General features: G+C 37.8%; 1 protein-coding gene across 1 annotated transcript in view; it reads right to left on the bottom strand.

Annotated features, from left to right (window-relative positions):
- LOC107581615 (protein diaphanous homolog 3-like) overlaps nucleotides 1–22,269 on the bottom strand; it is a 344,565-nt gene that overhangs the window by 176,410 nt on the left and 145,886 nt on the right. The window contains exons 9-14 of the mRNA XM_016267247.1: nucleotides 15,506–15,507; nucleotides 15,299–15,417; nucleotides 15,163–15,227; nucleotides 14,232–14,336; nucleotides 8,834–9,136; nucleotides 7,174–7,288 (exon numbers count right to left, since the gene is read on the bottom strand). Coding sequence (XP_016122733.1) covers nucleotides 7,174–7,288; nucleotides 8,834–9,136; nucleotides 14,232–14,336; nucleotides 15,163–15,227; nucleotides 15,299–15,417; nucleotides 15,506–15,507 — 709 coding nt within the window. The remainder of the gene's footprint in view (nucleotides 1–7,173; nucleotides 7,289–8,833; nucleotides 9,137–14,231; nucleotides 14,337–15,162; nucleotides 15,228–15,298; nucleotides 15,418–15,505; nucleotides 15,508–22,269) is intronic.

The following is a 22,269-nucleotide window of genomic DNA, read 5'->3' as shown; positions in this document are numbered from 1 at the left end:
GTTTGAAAAAATGGTTGATCGGCCCCAAACCCGATCCTTGAAATCGGCTCGAGACATCTCTAATATTAACAGGGGTGTAACGATTCACCGACATGGATCGATACATTAATACGATGTCTGACGATAGGATGCATCGATGCCACGCGTAAAATATCGATATCTGTACTATAAATAGGCACCTTTATTTTGGCATTGTCCACATTTTCACATAATGTCCCATCTATGCATTACAGCCAACGCATGCATTCTCATTCAAACTCACGTATCAGGACTCGATCTAAGGACTGCCCGAAGGCACAAGGTTAGCATAAAAGACGCTCGGGATTGTTGGCGGAAGAGTCGAGCGCTGTGTGAGAAGTTTTCTGCGCACGCACACAGACAGCCGCGTCTACACAGTGCGAATACTAAATTGAGCTCTCTTCCGCTTTTTTGTGCATGGATGAATAAATACAGACAAAATTACATCAAAATGTGTTTTGGCGAATATCCTAGTAAACACAGTCAGTTAGGCATATGTCTTAATGTAAAAAGTTGAGAAAGAAAAGACATGTGTATCAGTATATTAAATCCGTGCTTTCGTTTTTAAAGTGAAAGCAAACTAATAATAAATCTAATGCTGTCAAAGAAAAATACAAGTGCTCACTGCTCCTGACTAAATAACCATTGTCACATCAAAAATGATTAATCTATATTTAATTTATATAGTGAAGACTATGCAGTTATTTGATTATTACATTTCTGTTGTGTACCTGAAATTTTCTTTTAGACTGAGCTGAAAAACCTGAAAAGCACTGTTTATTGAACTTGTCTCTTTGTTCTATTGTATTTATTTTCTGCTATTGCTTGTAATTTGGTTATCTGTAGAAAAGATTTTTAGCACTGAGCCCATAGTAGCAGCCAGAATTGCTTTTCCAATCGTTTATTTTATTTATTATTTATATTATATCGTATCGTGACGAACCATCCGATTTACACCCCTAAATATTAATATTCATTTATATGACATTTTAAAGGGGTCATATGACGCGATTTAAATTTTTCCTTTCTCTTTGGAGTGTTACAAGCTCTTGGTGCATAAAGAAGATCTGTAAAGTTGCAAAGACTAAAGTCTCAAATCCAAAGAGATATTCTTTATAAAAGTTAAGAGTCAGCCACGCCTACCTAAAATGGCTCATTCTAACACGCCCCCATATACCTACGTCACTATCTGGGAAGATTTGCATAACGCCGCCCAAATGTTCAGGCAAAGAAAGAAGACGTAACTTTTATTGTGGCTGTAGGATTGTTACCGCTGCCGCCATGTCGTGAAGGCGCTGTGTGTTTCGTTGTGAAAGCGAAACTACTTTGTTTGAGAGGACGATATCGCTTCGTCATGCCAGGAGCTGATACGTGCTGGTCGCTGAGGAAATACTTCAACTTTGCGCTGTGGATCGCCGGATCGGCTTTCACCGTGGACGGGAGTCCAGCCAGGGGTTGTCACATGTGGTTGCCGCAGGCTTCACAATATGGTAAGGGGCGTAACATTTCCGTCACACGCTTGAGGAATTCGGCCAATCACAACGCACTGGATAGCTGGCCAATCAGAGCACACCTTGCTTTTCAGACCGATGAGCTTTGTAAAAATCGACGCGTTTCAGAAAGGCAGGATATAGAGGAGAAACAATAATGTACAGTATGTGGAAAATAATGTGTTTTTTAACCTTAAACCGCATAAACACATTTCATTACACCAAATACACAAAATAAATGATATTTTTAGCAGCATCATGACCCCTTTAAAGCCATTTTTAGGATACTTAACCAGGCACTAAATAGAGCACACATTTCAAAATTTCTTTCAGACAGAGGAATTGTTTACATACATAAATACATAAAGGGAAAAAACCTATGATCCTTTTAAAGAGAGAAAGGGGTCCAAAATATATAATTTATAATTGTATTTTTTTTTTTAAATGATTAAAATACCGAGAGGGACTAGGGAGTGACCAAATATAACAGCATCTACAATGCTTTTCCTCATACAGATTCTTACTGCACTCCTCTACTATGTTTCCTTGGACACCCTGTACTCAAACTGCCAATGTCAATGAGGAAGACAAGGAGCTTTCTCTGACTGATGGATAATTTTAGCAAGCCGTGTGAAACTGCAGACGGTAGTATCAGGGTGGCAGATTGAAGGGCATGTTTTTGTGTGTGGGCTCTATTCCAGCAATCACTTAATGGTCCAACAAATGCCTGAATCATTGTGATAGAGGGTTGATGAAAGTCAGAGGCAGGGCAAGCTTGCTCTAAAAATCCACTGCTGGTGATTGTTTCCTGCATGTGCCGCTTTGACGGGAAGTGTATGAGGCGAAATAACAGGACTTTAACAGATTTCAGACTGTAAAATCAAGCGTCTGTTCAATCAGCACACTCATTTCAGGGACGAACAATGGTGAGCACAATAACAGCGGAGAACAATGAACAGCAGTGGTGAAAATAAATATTTTAGCGAGGAGAAGTCTTGATTCTTCTGGTTAATGTTTAATTGGGCTCCAGATGTCGGTGCACTTAAGGGAAATTAAGAGAGCTTGAGAGACGGGATGAAGAGAAGCGAGCAGTACACTGCCGTATCGGAGGCCATCCTGACGTGAGGATTCAAAACGTTAGCTTCTGCTCCTTAAAGAAATAAATAAAACAGAAACAAAAGCACTCGCTGCAGCTCCCAAAGACACTTGATGAGAAGAGAAAGGAGACACAAGAGAGGAGTCCATCTGCGAGTGAGATGTGAAAGAACTCTGATGGGCCCCTGGGTGACCAGAGATGCTGAGCGCTTGGTTCGTTGAGAGGAAGTCTGGATTCCGGCTGTCATGAGTTCTGTAATCACGTCGGGGAACACTGTGTTCTCGGACCTGAAGTAAAGCGAAGTGGAATCTGACAGGTTGTCTTCATGTCTCAAGGACTGGAGAGCGTATGACTGACAGCACCAAATCCTGAGGAAGAGCCGGTCCATAATGCCAATCTAAGAACTCTAACCTAGATATAGCTGTTAGTAAAAGCAAAGCGGGTCAATCTTGTGAAAAGACGACACTGGACATATGTATTGCAATTAACACACGTGGGCTACTAACCACTTGGCCCCAACTAACCCTTACTATCCTCAATGCCAAAAATACAAAAGCAGTGGTTTTTAAAGCATTTTGATGCCAAAATATGATGCTTTGCCTATAAGTAGATTTATAAGCATATAAGTAGATTTAGAAATAGAAGGATTTTTCGCATGTCTAAAGACTTGTGTATGCTGTAAAAGGAAAAAAAAAATAGGAAATAAGTATTGTAATTTCCCTACTGTAGTGTAAAGCAAAAATAATATGCCTATGAAATATTAATTTTCATTTATTTTACAGTACAATTGTTTAAAATATATGGCTATTACTGTCATTGTTGTTGTTATCATTATTATTATATTCTAATTTGTTTGGCTTCCTAAAACACCAGTGTGGACGTCATTTAGACTGAGACAGTATATCGCAGGGATCCTCAAATCTGGCCCACGAGATCCACTTTCCTGCAGAGTTTAGCTCTAACCCTAATCAAACACACCTGAGCATGCTAATTAATGTCTTCAGGATCATCAGAAAATCACAGGTAGGCGAGTTTGATCAGGGTTGGAGCTAAACTCTGCAGCGCACTGGCCCTCCAGGGCAAGATTTGAGAAACCCTGGTATATCATAAATAAAAAGAGGCTTGAGTCCCCTTTAAAGTTCAGGTACAATTCACTGACATTTTACTGATTTAAGTTTTCTTAGTTAAGAACATGGGTTGGAGCTCTTAATTTTGAACTCTCAAAGTGCATTAGATAGAATAATTTAACTTTAAAATGTACAAAAAATTCTTTTTTTTCCCAATTTTTCATGTGTCTTTTTTTCTTTTTAAATATCGCAATATTATCATATTGTGGACTTCATATCGCAATATTATCGTATTGTGAGATTTTGATAACTTTACATCCCTACTAACCAATCAGTCAGATGTTGGATGACTAGCTGAATATCTCAAGCTTTTGTTCTTATCCATACAGATGTCTGGCTGCCACCGGTTAGCTGCTGCCTCAATAACCAGTAGTCATATTGTAAAGTCGCACTGAATTTATCATATTTACTATCTGTGTGTAGATTCTCTCTGACACATCTTTCTACTTTGGTAGTGATCTGGAATAACATTACTCTGAATAAAATGAAACATGCTTAGTTCAAAGCCTTCTCTTACAACAAAAAACACTCCAAAGCATCCAGTAGTGAGTTTGTGGCAAACTCATTAAAAAGTTTCTCACTTAAGTTCACAAGAAGGAAAAGTAAATGGATGGATAAAATAGCTTAGAAGAATGTGAGGAGGAGGAAATCACAATGAGGAAGATGAACTTTGTTTACCTGGTGGAGTCGAGGATGATGTATGTTCGCATAATTAAAGTCTGATTCGCTGGCGTGTAAAATATCTGCCTAACACACACATTATAATTTAAATAATCTGACAACCTTGTAAAACACGTTTTCACCATTTGCCCTATTGAAGCTAGATGTCTTAAACTGTGTGCATAATTCAAGGTTCGGTCGCATAACATTGTCCCTGTGGGTACTGAGACAGGCGGAAGAGAGAGACAGAATGAGATATCTGCATACAGAGCTGAGTAGTGACAGGTAGACAATGCTGATATGAATAATTGAAGAAAAAAAAATCAAGTAAAGCAACATGCCGGAGCTATTCAAAACAAGCTAAATGTGAATAAATCATCAGTAGGGGGAAGAGACAGAGAGAGAGAGAGAGAGAGAGAGAGAGAGAGAGAGAGAGAGAGAGAGAGAGATCTTAATTATCTTGTGGCTGTTAGTGTGTTTAAATGACTAAAACCAAAACCTTGTTCTAGGTGCAAAACTAATTTCTTTAAACATTGGTTTATTTAGTGTCTGTGTGTGGGTAGCAGTACAGAAACCCAATAGTAGCTGCATCAGGCAATGGTCCTGTCGAAGTGTTGAGAGGGAATATAAAAAAAAAATTTGTTTCTGACACCAGTTTGCGAGTCAATGTCTAAAGCACACGTAGTTCAGTCAAGGACGGTTACAAGCCTGACTGATAAAGGCAGAAAATTTTGAAAGCTGATTCATGGACAAAAACGTAATTTTTCTAAATCGAAGGGTGTTCATTGTAAGTCTGAATTCCACACTGCCTCGATAGCCCAAAACAGAATGATGGGGGGAAAAAACTACATACAAAGCACTAGGGGTGTAACGGTACACAAACTTGATGGATCGGTATGTACCTCAGTTTTGACGTCACCGTTCGGTATGGTTTCGGTACAGCAGGAGGAAAAAAACTAACACACACACATTGGTTTTTATGGTTTATGGGGATGGCGTAATGGTTTTTATACTGTACAAACAGTATTTTCTATCGTCCTACACCAACCCTACACCTAAACCTACCCCTCACAGAAAACTTTGTGCATTTTTAGATTTTCAAAAAAAACGTAAAAACTCTGTATGATTTATAAGCCGTTTGAATTACGGGGACACCGAAAGTGTCCTCATTCATGTTGTAATACCTGTCATACCCATGTCACTATACAAATTTGTGTCCTCAAACCACATAAACATGCGCACACGCACACACGTTTGTTTCTGTGAATTGTGGGGACCTTTAATAGACTATTACTTTTATACTGACCAAACAATATTTTCTATACCCTAACACAACCCTAAACCTAAATCTACCCCTTACAGAAAACCTGTTTGCATTGTTACACTTTCAGATAAACATCATTAACAATTTTTAATAATTTGTTTCCCTCGTGTCAAAAATTTCAGGTTTTACTATCCTTGTGGGGACATTTGATCCCCACAATGTAGCATAAACAAGTACACACACACTTTTTTTTTAATTAAACAGGTTTACTGAACAAATAGCTTTTTCTTTAAATGCATTTAACTACAGGGATAAAAATCTATCTAAGCTTCTGCTCTATACTATAGGGAGCCCTTTTACATTACTACACTACATTACATAACATAACTTAAATTCAATTACCATTTATTTTTAACTATAATAATAAACACTCAAATTAAACATTTGTATGCAAACATGTAAATTGCACATAATGTAGTTTTTAAATTAACTTCTAAATTATACAATTTCTATTTGTTATTGAAATACAATCATTTACACAGTGGCTGTCATAACTTGTTTCATAAAAGTTTTATTTAAACATACATTGAATAATTAAGACATCACTAATAGGTCAAGTAAAATATAATGAGTATATAGTCTAATATTTCGCGAAATGCTCTTCTCTAGTCTTAATTTCTAGAAAATAAGAGCTGTAGACACTCATGACTTGCCTGAGCCAAATTCAATTCTACGTGACATTTTGTTTGCAAGTTGTTTTAATGTCTTTTCGCAATTGAAACACTGATTGAGCGATTACTGTACAGGAGATGTTCATTCATGTTTATTTTGCATTAAAACTAGTAGTAAAGAGGAAGGGATGATGACGCTCACTCGCGCTCTGCACTGCCGTTAAAACTGAGGCTTCTATACAGCTATCTGTCGCACCACAAAGAGCTCCAAAACGGCATGTGTTGTCTGAATTTCCTGAAAAAATTTAATGATTTGTTCGGTAGACGTGCGTACTGAACCGAAAGACCTGTACCGAAAATATTCAGTACAAATACGTGTACCGTTACACCCTACAAAGCACAAACAATGACACCAATATTTCCTAAAATACATTTGAATAACTCAACATAACTACTAACATAAAACATTAAAAAACTAACAACAGTCATATATTATATGATATCTAAAAGTTCTTATGACTGGCTAAGTCTGAGCTATTTATAGGGCTGTATTATATTATGAAATATTAACAAAACAATATGAGCTGAAATATGACGTCTGAAGGTCAGACTGAAGTGAAAATGTGAGGAATGTTTCTAACAATGCATTTATTTAAAAAGATATGCAGAGCAACAGGTGCTACACACAGCAAGGACAAACTCAAGGTTAGTTCTTCTTATTACTTCACAATGGCTAGGAAGCCCAAGTTTGTAAAAAGCTTTTTTTTTTTTTGTTTAAATGTTTGATTATACTAGCGCAGTACAGTATTTATGCAGTGACTACACAGAAGCGTTAACATTGACTGACCAGCTCTCTGTGTGCCGAAGGTAATGGCGAGCCTGGTCAGCAGGTCCTCATTCTCGTAACGCTCTTCTTTGGCGACGACCCAAAAACAGCTCTCGGACATCTCCTGGGGGGAGATCTACACAGAAACAAAAAACAAAGGAAAAAAATCATGACAAATCATGGGAGGTCAGGATGCTGGAGTTGCTAGGCAATGTGAGGCATCTAAACAGTGAGGAGGTTTATGAAAAAGTAAAGAGGAAACCTATTCAAATATTCATACTGTGTTCTATTGCTGGTCTTTATTTTGTTCTCCTACATGTCAGTGTGTGTGACAGCTGAATGCAGTCCTGGAGAGGCTCATTCTCAGTCGTCTCAGTACATGAAAAAACACAGGGCCGATATCTCCAGTCAAACATCGCCACACACGGGCCACACGCACACCTAAAATACCCAGGGCTCCAGACTGCGAATAAAACGGTCGCATTTGTGATCAAAAATATTTTATTTGCGAGTGAAGTTTTTGACTACATATATTTACGTTATGACTTAAAAATTTGCATGTAATGCCCTTTTTCCTAATTGTTTTGCATTATGTTCACGTATTAAACTGAGACGATGCGCATCAAAGTTTTAGTGGAAAAAGAGAGTTTCAAACAGTCCTCATCTCTGCCGAATAGCAAGAAATAAAGAAAGCAAGAAAGAAAGAAATTATTTTTTTACTCTTAGAATAATTTCATCAATACATCTGGCTCAATGTGATGTTAAAACAAAGTTAAGACTACAAACAGTGTCTTAGTGGTGATCTAATCTTACAGTTTGAAAGAAAGCCATGGTAACATTGGCGGCGAGTACAACATTGTGGGATGATCAGTTTAATGGAGTCTTCTTGTTGAGATAAAGACTGAAAGGGTAATCAATGCGGCCGGCTGCGCTAATGAACAGACCTCACACTCCTGCCAAATACCTGAGCCAATAACAGCTCTTCAAATCTGCTCCATGAGGACATGTTCAAAGAAATCAAACAATCAGGAACGGACTGAACATGAGCCTGAAGAGTAGCCTCTCAGTGGAAGCGATTAACCCACGTTTCCAACAGGTTGTGTGATTAAGCGAACATGCGCTGCTACGTTCAGCCCCTCTGACGGGCACAGGGTGGCATGTTCCCTATGATGCACCAGCTGCCTCGTCTTTGGCTTTGTGAGCTGCAAAGCTCTAGTTAATGAGTGATAAAAGTCTTGGGTCAGGAGCCATGAATATTGTATGGTGTCAGTTTCTCAAGCAGCTGTTTGAAAGAGCTTCTTTGTGTCCTTCTAATGGCTAATTACAAACAGGTTTTGGATGAAATGAAGCATATGGTGGATTCTTTAAAAACATCTGTATGATGGTGGCAAAAAGGACAGAGATTAAATATTAATTGGAATGTCATAAACTAACAAAACTCAGAAGATATCGAACCGCAACATCTGCCTAGAAACGAGAGCAGGCAGTCACACAGTAAAGTGTAACCCTTCACAACGGAGCAACATTTGCTTTAATGACGCTTGGCAGGAAACAGAAGAAGTTTTCTTTGGTTACTTCGCAAACATCTGTCCTTTTACGCTGCTGTCGCCACCACATTTGAGCGCCCAAGTAGGATTCTGTCCCACAGTGGATTGAGTGACGTTAAAGACTAAAATGTTACCTTGGACCAGTTGAGGCGCTTCATGGAAGCCTCTGGTTTGAATTCCTTCTTAGGTTTTAGGCCAAAAGGCAGCACGTGTTGGATTAAGAAGGATGTCAATCCACCTAGTCCCAAAGGAGGAGGAGGGGGTGGAGGCATCCCGGGCATGGAGGCACAGCCAGGTGGAGGCGGTGGAGGTGGCGGACCTGGAACTCCTGGAACAGGTGGAGCAGGAGGTGGGGCAGGGGGACATGAGGAAGAGGTAGTTGAAGACAAGGCTGGGACAGACTGCACTGAAGGTAAAACCACTGGAACAGCTCCGAACTATGAAAATAAGAGACAAAAAGGGACAAACAACAGATACATGCTTCATATTAATTCAGTTCCTTTTTCTAAAACAACTTTAAAATATCCACTACTGTTTAAAAACTTGAAGTCAGTGAGATTTTTTTTTCTGTTTTTGAAAGAAGTCTCTTAGGCTCACCCAGGCTGTATTTATTTAAACAAAAAATACAATAAAAACAGCAATATTGCTTAGAAATTTTATTACAATTTAAAATGCAAAAATTAAATGTATACATACAATACATACATATACATAGTCATGTGAAAAAGTTAGGACACCCTATTGAATTCTATGGTTTTCTGTATCAGGGCATAGTTAAAAATATATATCTGGTCCTTGGCAGGTCTTACATTTTGGAAACTAAACCCTCAGACGAACAACAACACAAGACATATTGCACTGTGTCATTATTTAGTTACCAAAAATAATGCCAAAATGGAAAAACCATGAGTGACAAAGTTAGGATACCCTTAACGTTAACAGGAATTAAGAGGACAAGCAGTAGTCAGGCACTGCTAATCAAATACCTTTGATTAACTGATCATCAGCAAGTGTGAGCACCTCTATAAAAGCAGAAGTTGTTGCGGTTTGCTGGTCTGGATCCTTCAGGTGTGTGTTAACACAATGCCAAGAAGGAAAGATATCAGCAATGATATTAGAGAAGCAATTGTTGCTGCCATCAATCTGGGAAGAGTAATACCATTTGCAAACAAACTGAAGTCCATCATTCCAAAGTGATGAAGATAATTCACAAGTGGAAGACATTCAAACAGATCCCAATCCTCCCAGGAGTGGACACATCCCAGCAAATTCACCCCAAGATCAGACCATGTAATGCTCAGAGAAATGGCAGAAAACTCAAGAACTTCACCGCAGACTCTACAGGCCACAGTTAACATGTTAAATGATAAAGTTCATGGCAGTACAATTAGAAAAATATGGGACAAGTATGGCATGTTTGGAAGGCTTGCCAGAAGAAAGCCTCTATCTAAAAAAACATGGCAGCACGTTTTAGGTTTGCAAAGTTGCATCTGAACAAACCATAAGACTTCTAGAACAATGTCTTTTGAACAGACGAGACCAAAGTGGAGATGTTTGGCCATAATGCACAGCGCCACAATTGGGGAAAACCTAAAGAGCATATCAGCACAAACACCTCATAGCAAAAGCCACACATGCTTGTGGAGTGCTGATGATATTGGGCTTGTTTTGTAGCCACAGGACCTGGGCACCTCACAGTCATTGAGTCGACCATGAACTCCTCTGTATACCAAAGTATTCTAGCCCTGTAAGGCCCACTGTTGTAATATTACAGCATCCGTTTTAGCTCAGCTAAAATAAAGCTGCTCATGTTTTTTTTTTTCTCTCTCTCTCTCTCTCTCTCTCTCTAAGACCACATTTACACAACTAATGGGGTCCTATTCTTCAGCCTTGCTATGCTATTGGATGCTAGATTTTAAAAATAGGCTTATTTACCTGGCCATAAACTCAACCTGCGAACTTCCCTTGAAGCACATCATCTTGTTTTACTGGACTGGATAAATCTGAATAAAAATGCCTAACATTTTTTTCTGTGATTATTAATATGTGTAGACCATGTAGATATTAAGGTATTGTTGAATGCATTGATAATTTTAGATTTTGAGCTTATGTCATGTCAGTGTTGTAATTTTGCAACGTTGGGTTAAAGGGGTAGCGAAATTTGCCTGTGCACCTTGCACATTACATGGAGGAATTGTACTTCTCATCTGTTCCATATGAAAAAATACTAATAGAAACATACTGTTTTTGATCATTCACAAGTTTTAAATGTCTTTTCTGTTACCATTCTGAGATTCAATCAAGATTTTATGATTATTAATTGATAAGTTCAAGTTGAAGAATAAATTATTTCTTCAATAATTTAAAAGTATTTGTGTAACAATATTTTAAACTATCTGTATCATATAATCTACAACAGAACGGCTGAAAAAATAAAATAAAAAAAGAGTCAAGGTTACAATAGCCCAGTCCAGAGCTCATCCTGACTGAAATGCTGTGGTGAGAGCTGTGCATAAACAAATACCCACAAGTCTCAATAAACTGGAGCAACGTTGTAAAGAAGAGTGGGCCAAAATTCCTCCAGAACGATGTGAGAGACTGTATTTTTATGGCACACAGCTACACGAGTTGGGGTGGGTGATTATTGAACAAGTAGGTGCGCTCTAATTCAAACTGTGCACATGCCGGCCTCTAGATAATTCACAGGCTAAGAGTCAGCATGACTGACGCTCCTGCATATGTGGAGAATTGACTGGGTGATTACGTTTTGCGTTGCTGCAAACGATCGCACCCCAAAGAGATGGATCAGCTTAACTGCCTGCACTCTAAACTTTCACTTCGCTCATTGGCCACCATTATTTAAGAATTGATCTGCTCTATCGACGATAGCCCAGTGAGCCAAAAAGCAATTGATCAAACCAACTTTTCAGTTGATGCCTTATTTGTCATGTCAGTGTGAGGGGTTCAGATCCGTAAAAAAAAAAAAAAAAGTCTAGAGTCTGAGGACCAAGTGGAGGAGAGGGGTACAGGCACAAAGCTTGGCAAGAAAAACGTCAATGTGCAGGAGTGTCACAGCTTTCATGGTAATACAGCAGGTTAATTTAATGCATACATAAGTCCAAAAACATACAACTACAACCAATAAATGATTGACATTATAAACCAATGCTGAGTGCTAAAAACTCCGATATGTCATGTTAAAGTAAACTGCACTTTTTTGCCATTGTTATACTTTTAATGTTGAATCATTTAATCATTGAAATGTTGATCTATTAATCTTAAAATATGCAGAAGAAATTAAATACTCAGAATCAGTTCATAAAAACCAACCAGCCAAAACTTTACTAACATGGTGCCAATATATTATGCATCCTTACTTTGCATTATACAACAAAAAATGGTAAAATTAAACATTTTAAAAGAAAGCAAAGGGGCCACTGTATATCAATGTATATCACTGAATTCCAAAAAAAAATCTTCAAAAGTTTATTTGAAAAAGACTTTGACTCTAATTTAATGATTAAATATGGAGAAGCTAAGATCAGGGCTTTAGAGCAGTATGATTCTCTTATAGCAGCTGTTCAGGGTGAAGTAGAGACAACATTAGGGCAGACTGTGCCAGTCTCTATTAGAGAGAAGAGCAAAAGCTGTAAACAAGTTTGATGTTAGCTCCAAAAAAAAAAAACTGTTTGCGCTGTAGGGCTGAGCAAGAGTGAGAGGCATGGTGAGTATACTTGGCACTAGTGCTGGGCGGTATACCGGTTCATACCGAATACCGGTGTTTATTTTTGTTATATGACATGACTTTTTAAAATACCGCAATACCAGTATATGCCGCTTAACCAACGTTCGGAATGCCACACTGTTTGAAAGGGGTCCCTTTTCACTGTTGCACTGTGGTGAGGGAACAGCTATATGTGTTACTAAGCATAAAAGTTCCGAAACTGAAGCTGTAGAACTAATAGAACGTGATGACACAAGAACTCATCCACAATATTCACATTGACCGCCACAAATATCCACCGCCCCCTGCCATCAGCTCCCGCGTCTCACACACACACACGAGCGTGACTTTAGCACTAGATTGAGCAACTTTCAGACCCTTTTAACGGCTTTTTTCCATAGAATATTCATACTGAGAAACCTAGCGACTTTTTTGGATAAACCTTAGCTATGGTTCAGTTGGAAGATTTCACCAGTGCTGTCCCGCGAACGCGAGGTCTGACTTTCCTGGAGAAGTGCTACCTCTCTCGGCGTCTGTTCTGTGCAGTGAGCGGCAGAGAAGCAGCGCATTCAGTAGCCGACTCGTCAATAAATGAGTACAAAACACCTGTCGCTTACTGATTGTTTGGAATTATAAATATGAGCGTAGTTTGTCTGTTAATATCACATGCACTTTTTTGTTTGTGAGGTCTGACTTTCCCGGAGAAGTGTCGCCTCTCTCGGCGTCTGTTCTGTGTAGTGAGCGGCAGAGAAGCAGCGAGAGAAGCAGTGCATTCAGTAGCCGACTCGTCAATAAATGAGTACAAAACACCTGTCGCTTACTGATTGTTTGGAATTATAAATATGAGCGTAGTTTGTCTGTTAATATCACATGCACTTTTTTGTTTGTTTTATTTTGTTTGTTACTCAGACGCAGGCAGTGCGCTGCAAGAGACAAAAAAGTAATATAGTTAGAACAACCGCATAGTGTAGATGCATGTTGATTTTATCAGACGATGCCGCGATTATAAATGAGAGTGACTCATGGTTAACATTAAAAGGGGACGTGTTTAGTCACTATTTAGTGTGTTATTTTTTGACAATATTCACTCATCATGACAGTAAAATAGGGCATTCTAAGTCAATATACTGCAGTATTTCCTCTCTCAATCAGTAGAAAATATGGTTAACACCCGGTCATGCATGAAAAAAAAATACCGTCATGCACCGTGAAACCCGTCTAATTTTGAAAAATACGTGATATAAATTTTTGGTCATACCGCCCAGCACTACTTGGCACAAAAAACTCTTTAAAGATGAAATAATGTAAGGAAATGGGGTAATTGTCATGGTATAGTGGGAGAAGTGTGTATTAGGGACTGGGAGAACAAAAGCACAGGTCAGCCTGGCCAGGGAGAACAGATGTGCCTGCATTGCTTGTGTGCATCTAAACAAACCGATGGCCAAGGGCATAGGATTTATATTTCAACTCAATTTTTTGTATAATTGCCTGGTTGGCCTGAACAACTACTGAATCGGAGTCAGTTTCACATTGTCTCCATGCAAATGCTGAATTATTTTGCACATTTTTTCTGTTTGTTTCTGAACAGATCCAATTAAAACAGATATGTGTCATGATCTCCAGTTCTCTGCATTTAATGTCAAATAACCAAACTAAGACAGACTAACCAAACTAAGACAGAAAGAAAAATAATTTAACAAACAGAAACCAGAAGGAGAGACAGCACTAGAGAAGGGAATCCCAGCAGCAATGCCATCAAAAACAATGACAGAAGTGGCCAAAACAAAGAGAGAGAAAAGCAGAGGTACCTGGTTTCTATAAGCCTGAAGTTCAGCTTCCAGCTCATTGATCTTTTCCTCTCTTTTCAACAGCTGGGCTTGAGCTTCCTGTCTGCCCAGGAACTCCTCATCAAACTGGAAAACAAAAATCATATCAACACACACACAAAAACATAACCATTATTCTACTGATGTTTGAACGCTGCTTAAATGTCTTTTTCTGTTAGCATTATGTACTAAGACTGAGCACTAATTATTGAAATAAAATATGATTACACAAGTATGAAACAAATGCAAAACGCAAATTCAATTAAAGGACTATGAAAAGAGTTACTTAAGAATATTTTTATTAAATAAGATGGACACATTTTCTAAAACAGATCTTACCGACACCAAACAGTAGTGTACTGAAACATACCACACAACCTTTTAAAACACAAAACTAGTCTTCACAAAAAAAAGTTTACTTTCTTAAAAAATGTCTGACTGTAAATTTTCATGCCTACATTGCAAAAAAAAAAAAAAACGTGCATCATAATGCACTTTAGTATGACCATCCTAACCCAACAAGTTTTCATTCATCGAGTTCATTTCTTAGATGTAAAGCCATAAAAAGCAGTTCTGCTAGTTTTAAAAGATAACTAGTTATCTGGAAAGGATGTAGTTAAAGAGCTGTGGTTGTATAGATCTGTTGCCCTCGACCACGTACACTTCGGCCCACAATTATAAAGGAATGCTCCCAACAATCAATACAAGGGCCTTTTTAATCTCAGAATACTGTTAACCACAAATGGCTGTTTGAACGATTTCAAGTAATCTTGCCTTAATTAAAGAAAGCTAAATGGTGCGGTCGTGAATGGTCTTCATAGGCCGCATACTTCATTAGAGGAGCCAGAGTGAGAAGAAAGAAACAGAAAACAAGGGGTGGAAGAAAAAGTGGAGGGAAAGAAAGAGCACTTGCCTTTTGAGCTAACTCTAAGGCCCTCTGTTCAAACTCCTCGGCCCTGGCTTTATCCACACACACCTCTGCAGAGAAAGCATGGAGAGATTAACCATTTCAGTTTGAAGTACTTGCTCAAATAGAAAAGCATACACACCTAACAGGTGGCTGAAGTCCACATCCAGACGTTTGCGGTAGGCAAAGTCAGGATCTGTGCCGCTACGATGGAGGATGATTTGAGAGACACACTCCTCTATGATCTTAAAATACTGAGGCCTGGAGGACAGAGAACAAGAGAGAATAAGAGAGAGCGAGGAGGGAAGAAAAATCAATGCATTGTATTATCTTTTTGAGAATACGGTACCACTGACTCAGGCACAAAATTAGAAAAATTGTAAAATTAACTCTAAATCCTCTGACAGTAGTGATACTGGCTTATACAAGCTATTAACTGGTGCAATGAAAATGACCGAGTCCTTTAAATCTGCGATGCTGCTCGACACTCGCATAAAAGAGAAAGAGAGACATAAAAATGGAGAGGGACATGGAGAGAGACATAACAAAAGTGAGAAGGGATGACGTACGAGATACCGTAGAGTGAACTCAGCCGCATTTTAAAGTATAATTTAAAACTGCAGCCAGGCAATAAGGCTTTCCTATCCCTGTTAAATATATAGTTATATATTTGAATTAAAAAACTGAAGAAAACAGTGAATTATAAACTGGGCTGACATGTTTAATAAATCTAGCCTTTGTGGCACAATACAGAATTTGAGAGTCTTTTCTTAAAATGAGTGAAGTTAGCAGAGCTTTGGAGGGGAAAGTGGAAATAATTAGGATCAGTCAGGCTGAGGTGAGGCTCTTTGATCTGAGGTCATCATTCTGACCTTTTACAGGAATCATTTCTACATAGTACTGTGAAGTTGACACCCAAAATACAGCATAATAATTTCTAAAATGCAATTATAATCAAAATCAGTCTTAGTATTCTAGTGCCATTAATCATGTTCACTAATTGATATACTTGACTACAGCACAAATAAAGTGGCCAAATCAACCACATAGTGAAATCTCCAACATGCTTATATGGTTTACATAAATTAGGATATAAAATTCAAGTTACTATATTTTCAATTTTAGAGTGAGTCAGCATTAAGGACACATAAACCTACATTCCCTTTATGGAATAACTGACCATAAAAAGAAAATAGAAAACAAATAATAAAGCATAGCCTAAGTGTATGCAGTCATGGCATTATCATTTCCATAATGAAAGAGCTAAACGATCACTCCTTGACCTGAATAGCACACCAATTGGCATGTGAATGTGTATATTAATGTTGTAGGTATATACTGCCTATCTGCAGTGGTTTTTAAAAACTGAGTAATATATCCTGTATTCTACATATTAGGACCTTGCCTTTTGATCAAGACCAGGTTTAACACACCTCCAGCTGTGAGCTCAAAGACATGAAAACTCTCATTAAAGTAATGGTAACCAGTACCAAACTATACAAGGTCCCTTATACATAAATACACTACCAAAGTACGGTTTCCACAATAATAATATTATTAAGCAACACAACTGTTTTTAACATCGATAATTAGAAGAAATGTTTTGGAGCAACAAATCAGCATATTAGGATGATTTCTGAAGGATTATTTGACACTGAAGACTGGAGTAATGATGTTGAAAATTCAGCTTTGCATCACAGGAATGATCAGTAATTGATGTCAGTAATCTTCAATTAGCCTTGATGATTTTTTTTACACTAGTTTACAAAGCTTAATTTGAAAGCAAAAGTTCATGGCCTTGAATGTCTCACTGAAGCTTGTTTTCAAGGGAATGTATATGAGACTGCAGTTTGGACCTGTTGAAGAGCATCACTGTGGTTTATGACTCTCACTGAACTCTCAGCCAACATAAAGGATTCCATCACCTCAGTCAAAAACTACTATTAATCTCCTCAAGCAACACAGATCATCAATTATTGATCAGCCTTCTCCACAACACTCTAAATCACACGTGTGAGAGGGAGTGTTTAGTTAAAAGGCACTGGTACATTCAGGTGACTGCCGTATTGAACAGACAGTGAACTGTCTGTATAGCTGTGTGCCTGGACCTTCTGCTCACATCATGTCTGATGATGCAAAAATGTATTACATAATAAACCACACCAATTCCAAATTATTTATAGTGGGGTGTCTCAACTTGACAGGCTGTGATGGCACATGATTTTTTCAGACATATTCATAAAGTAAAAGTAGTGTTTTTTTTTAATAATTCAATAAAAGGACAGGTCTGTAAGAGTCACTTGTTTGTGAATCAGACAATACTGATTGTGCTGTATGATTTGGATGCACTAAAAAAAATATTGGTTACCAATTCAAGTTGTGATTAATCAAATAATCAATGTATAAAAAATGGGAGGCAATATTTCTTATCCTAAACTCACGGGGTCAAAACAAAAGACAATAATACACGTCAATAAAAATCAAGATGTTTCACAATTAATTTAGTTCAATCAATGGATTCGTCAGCTATTTAAACTGTAAATCCTGAGTTCATGTGTCCTTTGAATGATGCACTAAATGGACAGGCTCATATGATTTCTGTTCTTATTTGCTAAAAAGAACTGGTTCATAAAAACCACCAGTTGATTAATTGAAAATTCTATGTTTTTACTCAAATGGCCAAATAATTGTAGTCAATGTTTATAATCCTAAACTCAAAGCTCAAAACACAAGATTATGATACTAAATAAATATTTAGTCAGTAATGATGGGCAGTATATTTATGATATTTTCACACAGCAAAAATCAAGAAAAAAATGAGCAGAAGTCTTTCACAGGCAAAACCCTTTGATTTAAGAGATGATGACATTGTATTATTCATATTTGTGTGGCTCAGCGGTTGAACTGCGGGAGGAATCTCAGCAAAGTTGAGCCTGTAAGAGACACTTGCTGACAGCTTTCATGAGGGAAAAGGAAAACATATCTGCCATTAATAACCGTACCGTTTTCTTAATCTGCCTACTTCACATGCCTGGCAAGAAGCGGGAGTGGTGAGTGGACAGGATGAGGAGAGAGAGAGAAAATATATTCCTGTGAGAATCACTCACTCTCCATTAGCTCAGAGCAATACAGAGCTAAAAGAAATATCCACTAGACATAGACATGAAAACACAAATTATGAAGTGATAAAAAAAACATGCTGATTCATTTACTAACTCCCATGGATGAGCACACAGACACATGCAAAACGAAAATACTTGGTATCCTCAAGCTCTCTTGAAAAATTCTTTAAAAATAACCCTCTCCAGTGCAGTCTACTGTCGACCCTGAGCGCACCCTACCTCTCACTCTTACCTAAACAAACTGAACTATGCAGTCTGGGTGTGTGCTCTAAGAGCATCTATTTGAAGAGACAGCCCCTAAATATCTCCAGCAAGAACAGAAGAGTGGAGAGAGAAAGAGAAACCCTAAAGAAAACTCCAAACTGTTCCCAGTTATAACAGCCTTTGATAAATGATTCATACGGTTAAAAGAGATCACAGCTGACTATTAGCAAACAGGAACAATAACCAGTCAATCAATAAAACTTTACTTGATCAGCCTTCTCCACAACACTCTAAATCACACGTGTGAGAGGGAGTGTTTAGTTAAAAGGCACTGGTGCATTCAGGTGACTGCCGTATTGAACAGGCCTCTAAGCACACCAGTTGGCCTTTATGGATATTAAACAGCATGCCTTGGATGTTTTTTGGTTATTTTTCTCCTCTAATTTCATCAATTCCGATCTAATGGAGAAAAGCTGGCCAATAAGGGGCCGTTTCCTGTGTGACCTGCTATTGTAGAGTGTTCAATTGCTTCGTATAAACTATTCAACGCTATTTTGGACTGGAAGAGGAATTCTTTGTGCACAAATCCATGCGAACCATAAGAGCCGCAGAACTACTACATATTTTGCACTCTGCAGGTCAAAATAATATAATTTTAGCTGCAACATTAACTGCTGAGTTAGAGGTTTATCCTGAATGCTGGATATGAGAAAGCATGTGAAAGTTCTCTCTATGCATGTTTGAGGGGAAAGCTCAGTGCCTCTCCTTCACCTCCCTCTGCTACCAATTAAACTAAAACACGGCTACTTTGATTAGTCTCAACAATGAAGCCACTCAGTTAACGCAGGCGAACCAGCGTTCTGTAGGGCCTGCACTCTGCAGAGGAGCTGGGCAGGTCACGAGTATTAGCACGCAGGCCTCACTTGAATGCATGCACATATGCTGCAACAAGAGAGCCCAGAGCCAGACATACAGGCTGCCTGTATGGTCCTTGCATACATTGTTTTTAAAAAAAAACTTCTTTGTTGCAGATCTTTTTTTTTTTTTTACAAAATTAATATTAGTTTAACAGAGAGACAGAAAGTAACATAGGCCAACAGTTAGTCAATTTATAAAACAATAGACAGACAGACAGATTTATTTATTTACGATTTAACACCACATCAGCAGCAATGGCCATTTTCATGGAAAAAACAATTAAATTGCATCACTTAATTCAATCAATATCCTTTCCATATAATGTTATTATTTAACAATTTTGTTATAAAAATATAAACTAAAATAATAACAACAATAATAGCAATTATATCGTCTTTTAACTTACTATTTGATAAAAATTCTAAAATTATTTCAGAAGAAACCTTTTTAAAAATGTCCATTAAAGGGTTAGTTCACCCAAAAATTAAAATTAGCCTGTGTTTTACTCAACCTCAAAGCATCCTAGGTGTATGTGACTTTCTTCTTTCAGACGAATCCAATCTGAGTTATATAAAAAAAAATTGTCCTGGCCCCTCCAAGCCTTTCAATGGGGATACGCGGGTGTTGGTTGTCAACAGTTCAGAAGACATGAAATAAAGTGCACGCATCATTAATAAAACGTCCCTCACACGGCTCCGGGGGGTGAATAAAGGCCTACTGTAGCAAATCCATGCATTTTTGTAAGATAAATATCCATATTTCAAACGTAATAAAGACTTTTTTCTCACTTCCGCTGACTGTCATACACAGAAGCAGTTCCGGTGGATGATGTAAGACGTCGACGTTGCATGATAAGTGACGAACGCGGAGACAAAACAAAACACGCCGTTCATGAATTAGAAGTACAAAATGAGGATTTGTAAAGAAAAATGTCAGAGGATTTCGATATAAGCCAAGAGGAGACTGGTTTTCCTTTGCTAAAGTAAGGAAACTTTGTTTCCTTTGCTCCTGCATTTCTTAGAGGTGCGCGCACGACGCATACGTCATCTGCCGGAACGTCTTCTGAACTGTTGACAACCAACACCCGCTTGCCCTTATTGAAAGGCTTGGAGGGGCCAGGACAATTTTTAATATAACTCCGATTGAATTCGTCTGAAAGAAGAAAGTCATATACACCTAGGATGCTTTGAGGGTGAGTAAAACACAAGTTAATTTTCATTTTTGGGTGAACTAACCCTTCATATATTCTGAATAAAAATACTGTCTATTATAATTTAAAAATGGACATTCTATTAAAATATGTTCCATACGCAAAAGAATCTTACATAAATCACAAACTGGTTTCTCCCCTTTCAATAAATATGAATGAGTCAGTCTTGTCTATTTGCAATACACAGAGAGACAGAACAATAAAAAAATCAGTTAGAACAAACGGTACAGAACGATGGAACGACAGAACAAACGAATGGTAGATAGAACGACAGAACAATAGACAGACAGAGAGATGGAACGATAGACAAAACTAACAATAGATAGATAGAATGATGGTCAGATAGATAAAACGATGGATAGATAGATAGAACGATGGATAGAACGATAAAACGATAGATAGAATGATGGATGGATGGAACGATTGATAGAATGATAGATAAGATAGAACGATTGATAGAACGATAGATAGATAGAACGATAGACAGAAAGATAGACAGAACGATGGATGTAACGATAGATGATGGATGTAACGATAGATGATGGATGTAACGATAGATGGATGTAACGATAGATGGATGTATAGATAGATAGATAACCCTTTAATTATTAAATGATCAATTACATATTTTAGTTCTTTGATTTAGTTATGATCTATTTTGTTATTAGAGTCAATCAAGGCTTATGAATGTAGAATATCAAATGAAATTGATGTCAATTTTCTATTGTTGGAGTAAACTGTCCATTACAAGATTTGTGGTTTACAGACCCTGACTCATGGTGCACTTCCGTCTTATTTGCGGGCACATGGCTAAATACCCCTAATCAAATTATTAATAATTTCTGGAATGATTATGGTAAATCTCATCAGGGATGTTTGACTAATGGCAGTTTATGCTTTAAAATGCAAATGAAGAGCTTTAACTGGCAGCACTAATCTCTGTGCTTTACAAGTGTCCTGAGCCCCTGAGCATGCTGGCTAAACAAAAGGTCATGTTGACTTGTCAGAAAGGGACAGGAAATTAAGTTAGTTTTATATTGTTTCATTTAAATAAACAAATGTCATGCCTGCATAAGCACCGTATGGCTTAAACGAGCATTAGGCATCTACTTGCATAAGCTTTTGAAATGTGTTCTTACATAAAGGACTGGTCGTTAACAAGCAGATATGCTCATTTGTTTTCTTATCCTTTTCATGACGGCCTCTATACACAGTCGCTGGGGGATTTTAAAGTGTAAATTGTGTTTCAGAGGTGATTCAGAGCCTGTGACTTCATCGTTATATTGAAGTCACTTTCAAGCAAATTGCTGGTGCTTCATCTCAGCATTGACCATTTACCGGCCCTCAAATCTCTGAGGGAAACTTTCAAAATGGAATAGTATATAAAGCAAATGTATATCCCCATCTGAGCAATACACACAACACCAGTCTGTCACAATAGTGCAAACAGCAATGTGAAAGTGGGTAATGTTACTTTATTACAGAAGAGCCATTAACAGACCACTAGGGATTTTGAACAGATATTTGTGCATTTTTTTAAGATGTAGCCATTGCTTGGAAAAAATAAAATAAAATAAGATCAAATCAAATTTTCACATTTTCTTTAGAGAGTGGCACTATCTATTCACAAGGTTGTTTTTTTTTTCTATTGCAGCTATC

Source organism: Sinocyclocheilus grahami, unplaced genomic scaffold (genome assembly GCF_001515645.1).
Source record: "Sinocyclocheilus grahami isolate Dianchi unplaced genomic scaffold, SAMN03320097.WGS_v1.1 scaffold3.1, whole genome shotgun sequence".
Classification (NCBI taxonomy): domain Eukaryota; kingdom Metazoa; phylum Chordata; class Actinopteri; order Cypriniformes; family Cyprinidae; genus Sinocyclocheilus; species Sinocyclocheilus grahami.
Note: the sequence above shows the minus strand (reverse complement) of the source record. Positions and strands in the feature narration are given on the sequence as shown.